The sequence below is a fragment of the Sabethes cyaneus genome, chromosome 2, assembly GCF_943734655.1.
Source record: "Sabethes cyaneus chromosome 2, idSabCyanKW18_F2, whole genome shotgun sequence".
In the NCBI taxonomy this organism is placed as follows: Eukaryota; Metazoa; Arthropoda; class Insecta; order Diptera; family Culicidae; genus Sabethes; species Sabethes cyaneus.
The window spans coordinates 171,233,251-171,251,864 of record NC_071354.1 but is presented as its reverse complement, the minus strand read 5'-3'; the positions used below and the strand labels follow the sequence as shown (position 1 = coordinate 171,251,864).

Here is an 18,614-nt window from a genome sequence, read left to right as displayed (position 1 = left end):
TATTTTTTTTTAATTTTAGATTTCGTATTCTACTAAGACGCTCCAAAAACTTCAAACAAAATATAATTTTCGACATACAAAAGTATCATATGGGTTAAAGCTGTCATGCTCTTTGTGCAGCTATCTTATGAATTTTGATTTATTTGACCGTACCATCTTAGCCCAGTTGAAACACATTTGGGACATATAAAAATCTTATTATCATCTACAAAATAGCATGGGTTATCATTTTAGCAACGACTCGTAATATTGACACAGCTTTTTCTCAACTCAATTTGTAGAGTTAATTGGTGTTAAAAAATGCAATCGCCTTTAATTTCATTTCGCATACGAGGCAAGCAGCCAACCAGTGTGTGCAATAAGGACCAATTACCACAGGGAAGCCCACTGCTGATGTCTCCGAGTATTGCAATCCAATTCCCTCAACGTAATTAATCATCATCTCTTCATTCTCTCATGCTTGTTTCATTTGTTGCAGGAAATATTCTACGAACATTCGACCCATCTGATGTACTTGAACGAGCACTTGGCAGCAAAAAAATACATATCATCAAAAGTCCCGGAACGGATACGGCAGAACGTGCTGTTGAACTATCGTTCCGGCAGTCGGCATCCACCATATTTCATTTACGGTGGCCACGGCAGTGGCAAGAGCGTTTTGCTGTCGCACATCTACACACAGCTAACCGATTGGTTCGAGCATGTTAAAGTTCATCGAGTGATTCGGTATGCCTCCGCTACCCCCCGGTCCGCCTACAACTTGGAATTGCTGAGAGTAATCTGTCAACAGTTGGCAATTATCCTCAACATACCGGAGGGTTATTTGCCGAAGGATGCGTCATTTGATCCGCTCTACATAAATAATTGGTTTCAGAACTTACTGAAACACTGTGAGGATCTGCACAACGAGATATTGTTTCTCTTTATCGATGACCTGCACAAGCTAAATCCGCTGGACTGCGACATCGTGGCCGCCCTGTCGTGGCTTCCAATCAGTTTACCGTGGAATGTTTTCCTGGTTGTCTCGACCACTGTGCCAATAGAATGCCTCAAGCTTACACCTATCCAGAAGGAACGGTTCAAGTGCTTAGACTATTTCTTCGATCTGTCACTGGAACAGAATGAAACTTCCGTGCGGAAGGCTGACGGCTGTCAATCCTTCGAGGAGTACGTGAACAACATTTTTGATGCAATGGAGCACCGCTTCGGAGTCAAGGGGTTCAGCAAACTGGCAATTTACATTACGTGCTCGGAGTACGGACTTACCGAGACCGAGTTTCTCGAACTGCTCATGCCCACCGCCGACTCGGAAGCCCTAATCGACTCGAACGAGGGTGGCTTTAATTTTTCCACCTTCCGCACCGTCAGAAACGAGATGGGTACGTGATTCCATGTTTTTGCTGTGTCATAATGTGTAACCGCAGATTTTCATCAGTTGATAAGTTCAGAAGCGTTTTGTGCTAGTATAACAAATACTTCACAAACAGGTTGCATTTGTGGTAACGGTAGTTTTTAGATGCTTTAGTTTCAAAACAAATGATTTTTGTCACGCACGCTGTGCTAAACTAGCTAGATTGTGTAAACCCTCTTTAATTACCTTAATCTCTCTTCTTGTTTCATCGCGTGGAAAAACTAATCCGAACTTTAATCCTCTGTGTTGGGCTACGAAAACGAACCTGGCCGGCGGTGCAGGGGTGCTTCTGCGGGAAAAACTAATGTCCGGAAAGTTGCTGATTGTATGGCGGCACAGTCTCTGCTCGGATATCACCAAAGTGCGCTACATGACACCGGAAATCTCCCGGTCGGTACATTCGGAAATAGTGAATCTGTTTTTCCCGCCGGACAGCGATGAAAGCGACGAGATTTCCAGCGAGCAGCAAAGCAGAAAATCCAGTAAGTATACCCAGCCGGCTACCGGTATTCCCACACCACCATCCACCCGCTGCTTTTCGGTACACTGTGTGCGGCGGTTATGTTTCAACCAAACCATTAATGCTTATGACTTTTTCGGAGCATCGACACATGTGAGAGTGCTTTGGGAAATTAGGAAAGTGAAACGATAATGTGTGTCGACGAGTTTGTACTGTGCTGAGAAACGATTCAAACAACAAAGCTCAGCTGATGTGCTGTAAACTGGCGGTCATTGTTTATTTACTGAATAAACTTAAGTATTTTAATATTTTTTCAAATATTTTAATAAACATACAACGGTAAATTCAATTTATTTTGGTTGAAAACATAGGAAGTATCAAATGTAAGCTGCGCTCAAATGTGTCGAATGACTTTTTAGAGCGTAAATAATTTGGCTGGGTACATAGAGATTTGAGTTTCAATTTTATATTTTCGTTTAATCGCTTTTCGGTATATCTTGAACATTACATAAAGTGGCGCAACTGCATTAAAATGGTGACATAAGACGTCGAAGAAACTTCATGGTCGTCAATTCGCCCAATGCGAAGGACAAAACGATAAAAAGAATAACGAATTTTCCCCTCCACCTCCCACGTCACTTGTCTTAAGTTTTTTAATGGTTCTCGCACAATTCCAAGTTTCCGTTTTCTTGCTTCGCTTCAATTACATTGCAATGTCATCACCGTCATGGATTAGTAACGCTAAATTTAAGTAGAAATCTGCTATGTACGCTATGATACTACACCTTCGAATCTTTCGAATTTCAGAGCGCTTTTGTAGTCCGAACAGCATATCAATTTGTCATGTCTTTGAGTACTGCGACGATTAAGTGTGACTTCTTGGATTGCTTTTATCATGCTCATCGTTTGATAAGTTAGTGGCCGGAAATGAGAAAAGTTTCATTTTCCTCCATTATTGTTTCACTTCCACTATACACAGACTAGCACGTGTTGTATAATAGTAGGAAAAAAGTTTCCAGATGGAGGCAAACTCATGGGAAAGTTAATTGATTGTAATGGGGAATTTCAGCACCCCGGAGATCGGAAACTTATCTTGGGTTGCAAGCAGAGTGAAGAACAAAACATCCTAATTGCTCTGGTAGTTACAAGCTGCCGGAGAGTGGGTTGCGTGATATTAGATGTCATTTTGATATCAATTAGTGTAGTTGTGATATCTAACGGTAATTGAAGCTGTCTGAACGAATATTGTTCTGAACAAATGTGGTGTCCGAAACATAATAAAAGTCATATTTCGAAACTCTAACAAAAGTCAATTTTCGAAATTGTTAGTTTGACAGTTTGACAGATTTTGTTAGTTTGACAGATTAATGTAATATCTACAGCCTGAATTTGACAACTGAATAAGTTAGTTGAATTAACAACAGATTTTAATCGCAAAAATCGGCTTGGTAATTAACGAGGTTTTTACGACAAATGTGCATCATCAAAGCAATTTTTTCATCATCACATTTTCAGCAGTTTCTATCCTACAAACAACGCTACTCTTTGACTATTGAATCCCTAGTGTAGTGCATTTAATGTCCTAGATAAAAATACTGTGCATGAAAAAAAGCTCATTCGCCGAGAGCTCTACGAATGCAACTGGCGCTTATATTGAGCATCCATTCTTCAATCTCTTAGGGCAACATTGTTAGGTAACAGAGACTCTGTTTTCCTTGCGAATCTCTAACACAAGCACCTACTGTTCCCACTTGTGCAACAATAGATCCAAGCTGCTGTCGGGCGACAATTGGCGAAGCTGAACAGAACTGTGTCAGTGAGGCAATAAAAAAGATTATTCTATCCTGCCCGTAAATAGTTAACAATGGAGAATGTAAAAGGTTATACCGGGGAAGTAGAACGTGGCTTTTGTTGGTTTTAGCTGTACTCACGCTAAATGAAATTAGTGTTTATACAATGGGTCAACTTGCATTTGTAAAATGGAAATAAGCAAATTCGAAATGGAAGAATTAGTTATTGACCTGTGCGATGTAATAGTACAATCCAGGTTATACAGAACATACTAAATATTAAAAATCCCACTGGCACTAACTTGAAACACAATTTTATGTTGACCAAAAATTGACTCGACCGACTCCTGAATATTATGGCCCATGAAATACCAGCCGAGGTTAAAAATTTCGGTATGCATTTCTTGACACAATTTTTTGAATCAAGAATTTTTCTCTAGTCTCTACTGTAGTCTACTGTACTCGGTGCTGGGTTACTCGGTGCTAATTCTTTGAGCATCTCGACACAAGCATCGGCTTTAACCTGGTTGTGCCATCTAGCACGTTGAACCCCTCTATTCCTGGTGGCTGTGGGGTTCTTGAAGAGATCTGTACGGTACAGTCGTCCGGCATCCTTGCGAAGTGACCGACTTTCGCCAGGTGTACGATGGGAATCTCTCCAAGTAGTACTACAGCTCACGGTTCATATGCCTCCGTCACTCATCACTTTCGGTTTCTACACCAGTATTGAATTAAATTTCAAGTTCAGTTTAAAACCTAATTTAAACTTAATTTTAAGTCCAAATTCAATTCTAATGTTATGCCCAATTTCAACACTGAATTCAAGTCTAATTTTATGTCTACCTAGTCTTAAGTTCAATTCCAAATCCGAATTCAATTGCTATTAGAATTCAATTTATATCTAAATTAAAGTCCATTTTTAATTCGTACTTTAAGTTTTATGTCAAGCCTAATTTCATGTCCATTTCCAAGTCTGTCCTGATTACCCAGTTAGCTACGGGGTACGATGCTGGCCTAACAAGGTAGTCGTCGTATGTTCGAATCTCGACTATGTGCTGCTATTGAATCAGTAGGATCTTTGCACTAACCCCGTAGTTGTTCTGTACTCTAATAACCGGCTGCGAAGTCTGTTGATAAAAACGTTCTTAAGGACGTCATGGCTTTACTTTTTTTTGTAAGTCTAATTTCAACTTTCATTTTAAGTTCAACTTCAAGTACAATTTCAAATCCTCTTTCATGTCCAATTTTAAATGCTTTTAAGTTCAACTTCAAATCCTATTTCAAATCCAGTTTCAAGTCCAATTTTAAACCAATTTGTATTCATTTTAAATTTTGAATCCAGTTTAAAGATAAGTTTCACAAAAAATTACCGATGGGTCTAGAGGTAATCAGTCTCTTACTGGTCCTGAAAAAAAAACTGGAAAAGAACACGGGGAAAAACGTGACAAAAACTGGACAAACGGGATAGAAAAAGAAGAAAAAACGCAAGAAAGAGAAAAAGAAGAAAAACTGGCATGAAAGAAAAATGAAAAATGAAGAATCGTTACACAATGGGAGGAACAATGGGTCGTAAAAAGATAAAAAAGTGGAAAGGAAGAAACCGGGAGAAAAAGGGTAAAACGAGGTAAACAAAGAGGAGACTGGACAGAAAAAAGGGATAACGGAGAGAAAAGAAGAAAAATGAAATAAAAGATGGAAAACAAACAACGATGAAGAAATCGATATGAGAACAAACTGGACAGAAAAGAATAAAAAGGGTACGAAAAAAGAGGAAAAGAAAAGGAAAAAATACGGGTGCACGGAAATAGAGAAAAGAGAACAGAAAAAGAGAGAAATTGACTGAAAAAAATGAAAACGGAATACTATCCGGATGGAACGTGAACTGAACTGAAAAGGAAGAAAAACAAGATATAATAAGAGGTAGAACAGAACAGACAAAAAAATAGAATAGAATGGGATAGAAAATAAAAAACGAGAGTGGAAAAAAACAAAAAAACGGGACTGAAAATGGAACAGTAGAGATAAAAACAACACAAAATAAATGTGACAGTAGCAGCATAGCATAGTTTGACCGCCCGTGAGTTGCCCGCGATTGGTCTACATAGATCACCTGAGATTGCACAAAGAACCATCAAAATGATGCTTGGGAGTAGAAGATTATTCTCAGTGTGCATTTCCTGGTGATCTAATTCCTTGTGATTATCAATAGCAAAGCTGGCCACGCCGAAGCAGGTCAATTTGGGAGGGAATGAAATGTTAGTCCGACACTTGCTGCTACTAGAGACCGAAGAATCCTCTGCATCATCCTTCAAGTGTCACAGGAAGAAGTTGTTGTTAGTGGAAAGGAATTGATCTGGATCCACCGAGACAGGTGGTGCGATCACTGTCACTCGAGCTCACGTACGATTTGAGGACGTTTTTGGTGCAAAATAGGTAGTGGGGATCCGACATACCGATATAAGAAAAAACTATGAGAAATCAGTTTACCATACCGAAAGTTATGTGCTATCAACACATTCGATTCGTTCGAAATCGCGCGAGGTCAGTTAATAAATACCGATAGACATTTGTTGCTAGGCACGAAAGCTATCGCGAGACAAACGTGTCTGATTGGCAGTTCATCAAAAACATTGATTGCGCGAGATACCTTTAGGCATCCTTCGGTCATAGAACTTGCTTAAAAACTCTGATTACTTTATTAGAGAGCTGTATAAAAGCTATCATGCTTTTGATACTTTTGATATTTAATAATCATATGATAGAAATAACGCACGATGTTCCTAGGTAACCGATTTCACGATTAAAATGTACGTTTATAAGATTTCAATAAAAGTTCCGGTTTGTAAACGAACCATTGCACAGTGGTCCAAACAGCGAAATACGTGATCGTTTGATATAGCGCCAAAACGGGAAGTTTTTCGCATGTAGTGTCCTTAGGAACATTTTCTGGTATAACAAGCCCCTTCTTGTGAGAGAAATCTTTGGGTGATTAATTCCCTTAAAAGTGAGATACTAAATTTATTTTCTCGTATATTCGAGATACAGGTCTGGTACTTTCGGAAAAGTTATAGTAAATATCAATACAAACAACTTTGTTAAAGACACCATACTTGTATCTCTTCATGAAACTTATCTATGAAGCGTTATTCCTTTAAAACAGTTTTTAAACCCTGACTTATTCTGGTTAACTTTTACGTGTTCATAGTCTTCTAGAAAATGGTTTAACTTGCTAAAATCAACGTTTTTGTAGACCATTATTATAAGTGAATTTCTTCAGTTTCGGAGATTTTGAGCATTTTTGATGGAAAATAGTACTACTTTGTGCTTAAATATTTCCTAAGGTGGCAAATGGTGGCAGATCAAACAACTCGTACTTAAAAGTACAACAAAAAGATGTGTTGCTTATTTTATTTTTTTTTTGAGTTATGTTAATTGTCACTGCTTGTCAATTCGTGTTTTCTAATTAACCCTCTAACGGGCAACACCGTAAAAACGATGCATTTTTATCATGATAGTACACACAAAAAAACCTTAAGTTCTGATTTTCATGCAAAAATAATTATCAGCAAAAGCGCCAGGTAAGAAAAAGTCCAATTTCTCTTTTTCTTTTTTCATGTCTAACGCTCTGCCCAGATATTTTTTCAATTCAGATATATTACAAAATTAAAACAATGCATGAAATTTACTCATAGAAAAATTTCTTAGGTCGATCATTTTGTTCTAGATGTCCGTTTCTTTCAAAAGTAAAAAAAGTAATATTCGCGCAATAATTATTTTCGGAATTTTTCGGAATTTTTGTTTTTGAAAGATGATAACTTTTGAATGCATGGTCAGAATGTTATGATATTAGTATCAAAATGTCAAGAAATCTGTTCTGAACACATTTTGCCTATTGCCAATTCAAAACAAATTTCGTATGCGGCTCTCGAGTTCAAAAAGCGAAGGCCGTCTACAGACGGTCTTACCCGTTAGAGAGTTGAATAGACTAAAAAGTCATTCCGAGAAAATTCGGTCTTCTGTGACTGTTGTTGAAACTCGGCCATTCGTGATTCGACCATTTGTGTTTCGGCCATTTGGTACCAGCCCATTATGAGTGGAATCTTTTGAAAAGACACCAATCGAAGGCATTGAACAAAATAGACTTAAGTTAGTTATTTGGAAGCTTTTCTCTTATTAATTGCGTCAAATAATTTTGAGTCTACATTCATTTTCGACTCGAAAATAGGCGAAAAAATTGCTGGTAACTCAACTTGTTAGAAAGAGATTGTCAACATAAACAAAATGGCGTTTATTGCATTGCGTTGTTACAATTATTCGATAAACATGACTGTGAAGGTTTTTTAAAACAACTATAACTTTTGAGGATACAAACAGATACAGTCAATTGAAACTTGATTTTAAAGGTTTTCTGTTGTACTTTTAAGTACGAGTTGTTTGGTCTGCCACCATTTGCCATCTTGGGAAATATTTAAACTCAAAGTAGTACTATTTTTCATCAAAAATGCCTAAAAAACTTCGAAACTGCAGAAAATCACTTATAATAATGTTCTACAAAAACGTTGATTTTAGCAAGATAAACAACTTTCTAGAACATTATGAACACGTAAAAGTTAACCAGAGTAAGTCAAGGTTTAAAAACTGTTTTAAAGGATTTGTCCACGCTTAATAGATAATTTCCATGAAGAGATACAGGTTTGGTGTCTTTGACAAAGTTGTTTGCATTGATATTTGCTACAACTTTGCCGAAAGTACCTATCCTGTATCTCTGATGTACGAGAAAATAATTTTTTTATCTCACTTTTAAGGGAATTAATCACCCAAAGATTTCTCTCACAAGAAGGGGCTTGTTATACCAAGAAATGTTCCTAAAGACACTACATGCGAAAAACTTCACGTTTTGGCGCAATATCACACGATCATGTATTTCGCTGATTGGACCACTGTGCATTGCTAAGTGTGCTCAAATGAATTCAAAATGGTCTTCTAAAACAACCGCTATAGGAAAAATGCAACGAGCGAGACACGAAAGCAAACGATGCTAAATTACCACCATACGAAACGATTCTCTGTATCCAGGTTAGTCTCATACAACCAGTGCTTACGGTTGTATGAGACTAACCTGGATATTCGGAAATTTTCTTGTTAAGCCAGTAATTAAGAAAATAATGATCAAAAATACACCTTTTTATAAATAAAATATAATGGTGATGGTACTACATAATGAATCATAGTTTGAAAATTTATATCGAGAAATATTATGCACATGTGAGATTTACGGTGGCTCGAAAACCTCGTGACAAACTTAAATTTATTATATCCGAAATTAAAAATCAGTCACAATGAAGCGTGCCAATATAGTCCCTAAGTTGATAAGCATTTCCTCCTATCAACACTAATATGCAGAGATATAGCACCCTGCACGCGTACAAAAAATAAACGTGACAGCAAAAAAGATAAAAACTGGGCATCTAAAAAGGGAAAAACGAAACAGGTCAAGACGAGACTACAGAAGAAGAATTAGATTAAAACGAAAACTGGAAAAAGAAAATTACAAAAAAAATTGAAAAATAAGATGAAAAATAAGAAGAAAACAGGAATTAAAATGAGAAAAATGGGACAAGAGAATCCAATTGCACCTGATTCCTCAATTTTCCTACGATTCCTCAATTTTCTACGCCAAAACATTCTTTTGAAAGGTTGGGTTCCCCACCTTTTGTTTATGCTTAGGCACGCTAGTATTTGTACTGCATCAAAAATAGTCCGCAGCAGCCCTCGTTCACGTAGGGCAAACGCACGTATGTCTTCCATAAGCAAAGTTACAGTCTCAAGGACTACCGGTCTGATTAGCATCTTGTACATCGTCAGCCTTGTGCGGCGGCGTATGCTCCTTAATTGAAGCGTCTGGCGGAGGTATAGGTAGTCCCGACTTCCAGCTTGAATGCATCGTTAAATCTCCTTACTCGTATTACTATCGTCGGTGACCAGAGATACCAAGAATAATGAACTCATCAACGACTCCCAGTTCATCGCCGTCAATAGTCACTGTCCGTGGGAGGCAAACATTGATTTCTCTGGGGTCTCTTGCTTCCATATTGCGCCGTCTGGCACTTCGCTAGATTGACCCCCGCTAAGGGCGCTAGCTCTAGGGTGCGCCTAAACTGGCCTGAACCTCAGTAAGGTACATCCGAGTGTAACGAAGTATTGGGTAAGGGGGTTGAACAAATCATCACAATCTAATTGTAAAAAATAATAAACTTCTAACAAACACTTATGTAAGAAACGAGAGCTTACCAAATCGGACCTTCGCCAGGGCCGCCACAATGTTACGCTACGGCTCAGGAACCAGGTCTAGTTTTTGGGTCCAAAATGTGATTAAAAATGTGGTCCAAAACATGGTCCACAAGCTAGTTTAAAACTGAAACAAGCAAAGCAAAGTCACGGGTATAAACGACCTTAAGAATTGGACCCTTTTTAATTTTAATTTCAGAGCTAGTGCAGCGATCCTACTGACTCTATAGCAGCAGCACCCAATCGAGATTCGAACATACTTAGGCTGGAATCGTGCCCCGTTGCTAACTGGGCGAGCAAAATCTGGAACAAAGTTTGTTAAAAATGTAGTCCACAATATAGTCCAGGTTCAAAATATGGCCCAGGCTCAGAATCTGGTTTAAAGTCTGATTCAAAATCTGGTTACTGCTATTTTAAAAACCGATTAAAAGTGTGGCCCAAAATCCCTACCAGGTGCTAAATCTGATCAAAAATGTGTTCCAAAATTTAATTTATAATCTGGTCCAATTTGAGAATATGGTCCAAAATCTGGACCAAAATCTAATGAAAATTGTGCTTAAGCTTTATGTATGCTTTCGAGTTTGCTTAGCAATATAGACATTTGCCTCTATTTAGACGACCCCGATTCACATAATTATCACAGTCGAATCTCGCACACGATTTCGCTCAAGGAAAATGAAGTAGAAAAGAAGGGCAAGAAGGAAAAAGAAGTCAAACTCATAAGTTGATTAAACTCAAAGCCACTCTAGTGTCAAATTAACAGTGCAAGAGGGGGTATGCTTCATTAAATGATTATCACAGTAGTCTTAATAATCATAAAAGGGGTAATACCTATCCCTTGTATGATAAGATCTGCATCAAAACTAGCAACACAAAAAATGGTATTTAAGGTGAGAGGGTGACACAAAATAAAAAAAAGTTATCTATGGTTTAATTAGCATGAAAAGTTGTAAAATAAAAGTGATTAACAATTTTCAAATTTATTAATTTTGAAAGCGCACATTGGTGGTATGGTGGTTACAAACTATTACAGATTTTTTTTTGTTAAATATCATATTTCCATTTTAAACTGATAACTGAACCTTTGCTTTCGATCTATTTACTAACCACACAGGTATTCAAACGCAACAGGACGATAACGTAACGCAAATCATTACGCTAGGGCCAGATATTTCCTACAGTATACGACATGTGGAGGAATCGTGGCATCATCTAATTAAATCCGACGACACGAAAAAGCTCAAAGAGATTGCCGTATGCAATTTCGACTTTCTGCTTGCTGCGGTAAGCTAGATTTGCTAATTATTTTCGCTCGTTTTCGACATCAAAAAGCCATGCGAGTGTGATACCTTGTACTATACTGTTTTTTCTCTCTCCGTTTCTATTTAACTAATAGGTACAAACTGTGTCAATTAGCTATCTGCGATGTTTAATCGAGCACGTACGTTGCTACATTTTGGATAGAGATATAGAACTGGTATACTACACCATCCGCAAGTCGAGTGACGTTCTCACTAGGGATCCGATGCAGCTGGGAGCGCAGGTATGTACTTGGGAAACAAAACTTTATGATTCAGAAATAATCTCTCATATTGGAGTCATTTCGCAAAATAACAACATAATACAATAAAGCTTAAAGATAGGTTTAGATGAAATGATTTTGTGGTTAATTCAATTCTTGCGGTATTCACACACCATGCCATTCAAGATAGCGTATTCAATTAGCTGTGATATTTTATCCATTCTCCAACAAAGTGAGTGGATTGAGTTAGCATTATTTAGTTAGCTAATATCTGGTTTCTGGAATTTTTACGTTATGTAAGAGAAGACCAAGCAGTGAGCTAACTTTTCGTGCAGAGCGTGCAGACTGTCTCAAGGATTGGCCATCCGCAATTCTTTTTTCTTGTTTCGCTTCCTGTCGTTTTTCGTATTTCCACCGAAACGAAATATTCATGGATTAATTTCTGTTTTTTTCCTCAGCTGATATCTTGGCTGAAATCAGTGGCAGCTCACGAGGGTCCTCAAGCTCTACTGAGCGTGACCGTTCAATCAGCCACGGCTTGGTGCGACGGCTACACTGTTCCGCTGTTAGTGCCGCTAACCGGTTGGCTTCCGTCACCGCTGCCATCGCAGATTCGTTGCATGACCGTGCCCGGGCCGGGTCCGGTGCGCTGTATCGAAGTTTCGCCCTCAAAACAGCACCTAATCCTTTCACCAAAAGTGGGTGATCCCCAGCTATGGCATATTATGAGCAACAGTCTGGTTCACACATTCCGGGGTAAGTATTGGGATTTAATTACTAGATAATATCCATCGTGAAGGCGTGAGGAGCTGCGGGTGCGGGTTTCCCTTCTGGCCCATCCGGTCTTTTTATTGCGTATTTTCTGTTCGAATGAGAACGCCTGCAGCTTTTCCGTCAGGGCTTTTTACGGCGTGTGAACGAAAAATAAGCTTTGGCCGCTCCACGCCCAATGAACAGGCAGTAACCATAAAATCTAATCATTGAGTAATCTCTGAAAATACCACTTGCCGGTTATGGTAGTGGTTGTGAGTGTTTTGTACGATAATGATCACACTAATGAAGAAAACAAGCGCCCTTACTGTGTGCATAAGCGATACCGTAGCATAATTTTGGGGCTAGCGGAAATTATTCCGAATTATCTGGTTCATATATTTCATTGTTTCATACAGGTGATTTTTTATTCAAACCCATTCCGTTCCATTTGAGCTTAATCATGGAAAATCAAAATGATATAATATTAATGCGTGTTCAAAAAATAACTACCAGACATTCGTGACTGTTTGTAACGGAAAAACCCACACTAAATACCTCAACGTAACATAGTGTTCGGAATTCCCATTTTGTAGGCGTGCATAAATATACTGAATAAATTTCGTTCTGATAGACTGCCCAAAGATATAGTACACAAAGAACACGAGCCCCTATATCTGTAGAGTCCATATATTCAACTGATACGAAGTCAGGCACACGCCACACGTTAAGCTCACTGGATCAACAGGTTCATTTTCTCATTATACCATTCTACCTTGAAAAGGAGCTAATAAGTATTCATTTCCCTTGCCGTATCTTTTAACGACAATTCAGCTTGAAAATTAAAGCTTGTGCTGGGAAAACCGCAAAACGACACTCAACAGGTTTTAGTGAAAGGCCCTTAAAAATCTAAGCAACCTGTAACCCATGCTATCGCTACTCAAACGCAGTTGCCTCACCTACGGTAGGTTTTCCTCTCCTTTCTTTGTTGGGAAAATTTCCTCCTTTTCGCGGGCCAATAAAAAGTATCGTTGTAGGAAGCAAAATGTGCTCGGTGTCTATGCTCAACTGAAAGGGAAGAGTAAGTTTGAAGGTGAAAATTTATAATCTCACTGTTAATTCAATAAAACTGAGTATTCGTTCGGAAGGGTTCTTTTGGGGGGGATCGCCGACGGTGAAGTTAGTAATTCCATCTTTATTAGAATTCGTGCCAAAGGATTACTCGAGGATGAACTGTGTACGCTGTATGAATAATGAAAATCAAAGTTTAACCTTTTGGTTGTGGTTCAATTTGGCGTCAAAGTCTGTAGTAAATTTTAAACATACAAATATTTATACTATTTATATGGAATTTTGATACTGCATTAATAAAGATAAATAACTTTTTAATTCAACGTACAGGTAGTTGGCGCTGCAATAAAAAATGGTGACACATTTAAAACTATCAAAGCATATTGAACATAAGAGTTTTCTTGAACTAATTACATACAAAATAATGTGATCAGGAATATTCATTTTATAAAGTGGACAGTTGTTTTTCAATGGTTCCAGGTTAATTCTTAACGAAAGGTATGAGAACTATTTCAGTGTGTATTTAAAATGCTCATTTTTGCAACACAACTCATAAATGTCAAAATAAGTGCAAGAGCATGGGTCGGATTCCCATGTCGCGACGCAGATTAATTCTGCGCAAATAGTGCTCCAAGAAGCTATCAATACGCGAATCAGCGAAAATCGTGAAGTGACTAAAGTCTGTGATGTTCAAAATCGTTTAAAAGTATGGAGAAACTTACACTGTAGAGGATTTACTGAAAAGCTGACGTAGGAAGGGATCATCAATAAGGAATAAGGAACCTCATAACATCAAATGTTACGCATTCTGCTCGCCATATTGCCATAAAATGGAGCATAAGCATCAAAATTGAGCAAAATATCACGAAGCGCTATAACATCAGAACCTACAAGACATAACAAGCACCTAAAAGCATTTCTCCCAAGTAACAATTTGGGTTTTATTGCACTTTTATGATGGCATTTAAGACCAAAATTGGTCTTGAAGACCAGCATAAGAGTACAATAAAGCTCACATTGTTGCTTGGGCTGCACATCAATTTCCTCAAAGAAAAGGTAATGGACCTTGTACAAGTAATAATTCAGAAGTTCCTCAGGGAAGGATCCAATGTTCCTGGTTATTTATGCTTTTTTTTTCAATGACGTCACCTCCCAAGTAACAATTTGGGTTTTATTACATTCTTATGATTGCATTTACGATCAAAATTGGTAATGAAAACCGGCATGAGGGTATCATAAAACTCACATTGTTGCCTTGGCTTGTTACTCGCACCGGGCTGCAAATTGGTGTATGTCGTCGACGAACTTAAATTGTATCCAGTATTTCGAACTATAGATGATTTCCATCGTATGCAGGCCGTACTGAATTATTTCGTTGGCTATCGTCGAAGAAACTGGTTTGTAATCAGAATGGCCAAGTGTGAGGTTCCCATCGATAAGTGAAGTTAAAGAATCTATCTAGCGGCTGAAGAACAACAAAGCAGCAGGAAAGGATGGTATTGGAGCGGAACTTTTTAAAATGGGCTCGGACAAGTTGGCCAGCTGTTTGCATCAATTGACTGTCAAGATTTAACATACAGAACGACTACCCGAGGAGTGAAAAGACGGGGTTATTTTCCCTATCTACAAGAAAGGCGATAAGCTGGATTATGCTATAACCCTTTAAGCCCGAGCCCACACAATTGTGTAAGTGAAACATGACTACTTTTAAAAAAAAATTCATTTCCTCTCTAAACGTCGTACTTTTACATATATGGTACCAATCTCTTGTCTAAACATCGTAACTCGTAGAAAAAATAGAAAATAGCTGAAAAGAAGTTTTCTTTTGATCTTGGATTAATTATTTTGAGCCAATCTGGACATTCCGGTATATCTGTTGTATTAAGGTTAGTAAAAACTAATTAAGGTTAGAAAACTTAACTTGCAAAAAGTTACGTGTATTTCCATAGATACGTAACGATCGTTCCGCTGCTTCAGAAGCTGAAGTCTATGAGCCTCGAAGCGATGATCTCGCTCTAAACTAAACGGGGTCAACCCTATTCAATTCTGTGGACTTCTTCACACACAATAATTAGATTTTTATGTTTTGTTTTCTCAAATCCTGGCTTGGTATAGTCCAAAAAGGGCAAAAATTGTTAAAAATAGGGGAAAATGAGCAAAATGGGGCACTTCCCGATGACAAGCAGGAAAGCGGTGGGCACCATGCGATTTTCCGGAAAATTTTACATATGATCACCTACATTTTATCAGCCCGCAGGCCATATCTTAATTGCGTCCGTTTTTTTCGGCTCGTTTTTGCCCATAGTGCAATGGTATAAGATAAGTCCGAACCTACACAATTGTGTAGGTTGCTAAATTTAACAAATATGTATTGCAATGTGTAGAATACATTGGTTTTGTTATCTCGAGAGATAAAAAAAATTTATGTTGATCCAAAAACCAAAAATATTGCAACTAGAACCCTCAATGCTTAAAGGGATAATCTGCTGAACTACCGTGCGATCACTATCCTGAATCGCCAATAGCCAATAAATTCGTGGGAAGTTATCAGATCGGTTTCAGGATTCTGCACCCCGTGACAGATCCTCCAAAAGTGCCGCGAATTCTAAGTTCCCACGTATCACCTCTTCATAGATTTCAAAGCCGCATATGATAGTGTAAACCGACAAGGGCTATGGAAAATTCAGGACGAAAACGGCCTTCCGGATAGGATCCAGTGCTGTGTGAGAATCTCGGGTGGATTGTCGGACCCTTTCGAATCTCCCAGGAGGGGACTTCGACAAGAAGATGGCCTTTCCTGCCTGCTATTCAACATTGCGCTTGTAGGTGTTATAAGATGAGCGGCGAACAAAATGCGCGGCCGGATTTTCAATAAATCCAGTCAATTTATCTTCTTTGCCGACGACGTGGATGTGTCGTTGAAAATTTGAGGCTGTGGAATATGCGTACAGACTAAAACGCGAAGCAGAGAAGATAAGATTGGAGATAAATACGTCTAAAATGAAGTATATGCTGGCGGGCGGGAACGAGCGCGACAGGGATCGCTTAGGCAGTGCCGTGGTATTCGACGGAAATGAGTTCGAGGTAGTCGACAAGTTCGTATACTTTGGCTCACTGACAACAATACCCGCCGTGATATTAAAAAGCGTATTATCAGCGGAAGTCGTGCCTGCTACGGACTATACAAACACTTGCGGTCGAAGGATATGAACCTCCTTACAAAGTGTACATTGTACGTAACGCTAATTAGATCGGTTGACCTCTACGTGCGCGAAACGTGGAGGCTGCAAGAAGAGGAACTGCGAGCACTCGGAATTTTTGAACGGCGGGTAATAGGAACCATCTTTGGCGGCGTGCAAGAGTACCCAGTTTCCAGAAAGTGGTTAAAGCTGGACACGTGTCCGGGCTGGACATGTTGCTAGAATGCCGGACAACACTACCCTGCAAAAATTGTTTTCACATCAAATCTGGTAGGAACAAGACGAAGAGGGGTACAGCAAGCGAGGTGGCAAGACCAGGTACTGAACTGGAGACCAGCTGCCACGGACCGAATTAGATGGAGAAATTATGTTACGGAGGCCTTGTCATGAGACTAAGGCCAACTAAATAAGTTAGTGTGAGGTTATAACGATTAACCGTATTTTAAAACCAGCTTTGTTCGATTATTACGTCGACGAATTGCAATTGAGAAGCGCCGACCATGTAAAAGATCGTAGTTGTTTAAGGTCCCCAACAAGGAAGAAAAGATCTCTATTGCTCTCTAGTTCGTCCAATATTGGAAAACTGCTATTTGGTTTGCTTTCCTTACCTATCCTATCCAAAAAGGTTTGTCCGACTTTGTATTACGTGAGCTTCCATGGCGTGACCCCGTTAACCTGTCACCGTATGCAGATCGTTGCCGCCTACTCGGAATTGATATTTACAATCAAGCGCTATCGAAGAAATTAACAGGCAATTTTTATAGCAAGAATGATGAATGGTAATATTGACTCACTAGCGCTTCAGTCTTTCCTCTAATTGACAGCCGTATGTGCAAGTTTAGAGGATTAGAAGCCGGTTTTTCAACCTTAGCATTAACAACGCGTATAGCTCACACCTAGAAAGTGACGAGAATGATAAGGACGCATTTTACGCGCAGCTTTAGCGTGAATACGACAACTTCCTAAGACATGACATTAACGGTGACGATTTTGATAACGATGATTCGATAACGATTTTGAAGTAAGTAATTCTACCAGCAGCGGGCTGGGGTGACTCTTGCCGTATCAACAACTCTTCTCCACTGTTTTCGATCCTGGGTTATTCGTCGCCAATTCATTTAGCGTCTCGATACACGCAAATCAGTTTCACCCTGGTTGAACACTCGGCCCCTCTATTCCTGGTGCCGGTGGGGTTCTTAAACGGAACGGATTCAACTGCACAGTCGTCCCGCATCAATGTGACGTAGCCGGCCTACCGTAGTATCCCCACTTTCGCCAAGTGTACGATGGAGTCCGATTAGAACTTTGCGGAGGGAAAAATAGGCTCGACGTCCAGCTTGAATGCGTTGTTGAATCTCGTTACTTGTATTGTTTTCGGCGGTGACCGGATAGCCCAAATAAACGAACTCATCAACCACTTTCAGTTCATCGCCGTCAATATTCACTTTCCGTGGGCAGTGAACATTGTTTTCTCTGGTGCCGCTTTTTATCATATACATACTTGGTTTTCGACGCATTGTTTTGTAACCCTATCCTCCCAGCCTCCGTTTTTAGTCTGACGTAGATTGCCTCCGCCGTCCCAAGGTTTCTAGAATATCGAGATCGTCTGCAAAGGTTAGGCGTTGGCTACGCTTGCTGAAGATCGTCCTCTCGTTTCGATGTCCTCTCACTGGATCACAACTTCAATGTTGAATAACATACTTGCAGCTCAGGTTGGTTAGGAGGAGGAATTCAAACCGGTTATTGGAAAATTCAGTGCACACCCGCGACACACGCGCAAATCTACGTTTTAATTGATGGAAGGCACTCCTCGGATATTATGGACGTTAGAATCTTTCATGGCGTAAACACTCGATTCGGACCACCACTGATGGTTAAAGTGAGCCAAAAATTGTCCATTATTACCAGCATTCGGTATTGTCTCAAGCTTTTTTTTTTTGTATGGGCTTATCACTTTGACCACAACATTATTGATCTATTGTAATGTTGCCCGGGTGTATGCTGTATTCTGCACTGCATTTCTGTGCTTTATCGTTATTGAATAAACGATAAGCTTATATTTTTTTTACGCGTGCTTATGCGTTGAGGGTTTTACCCATGCTTCGATGCATGTCCTACTATA

General features: G+C 39.2%; 1 protein-coding gene across 1 annotated transcript in view; it reads left to right on the top strand.

Moving 5' to 3' along the window:
- The window catches only part of LOC128736342 (protein qui-1), an 84,542-nt gene that overhangs the window by 50,312 nt on the left and 15,616 nt on the right, over window positions 1–18,614 (top strand). Inside the window, exons 8-12 of the mRNA XM_053830819.1 lie at window positions 479–1,379; window positions 1,693–1,893; window positions 11,064–11,233; window positions 11,346–11,492; window positions 11,930–12,227. Coding sequence (XP_053686794.1) covers window positions 479–1,379; window positions 1,693–1,893; window positions 11,064–11,233; window positions 11,346–11,492; window positions 11,930–12,227 — 1,717 coding nt within the window. The remainder of the gene's footprint in view (window positions 1–478; window positions 1,380–1,692; window positions 1,894–11,063; window positions 11,234–11,345; window positions 11,493–11,929; window positions 12,228–18,614) is intronic.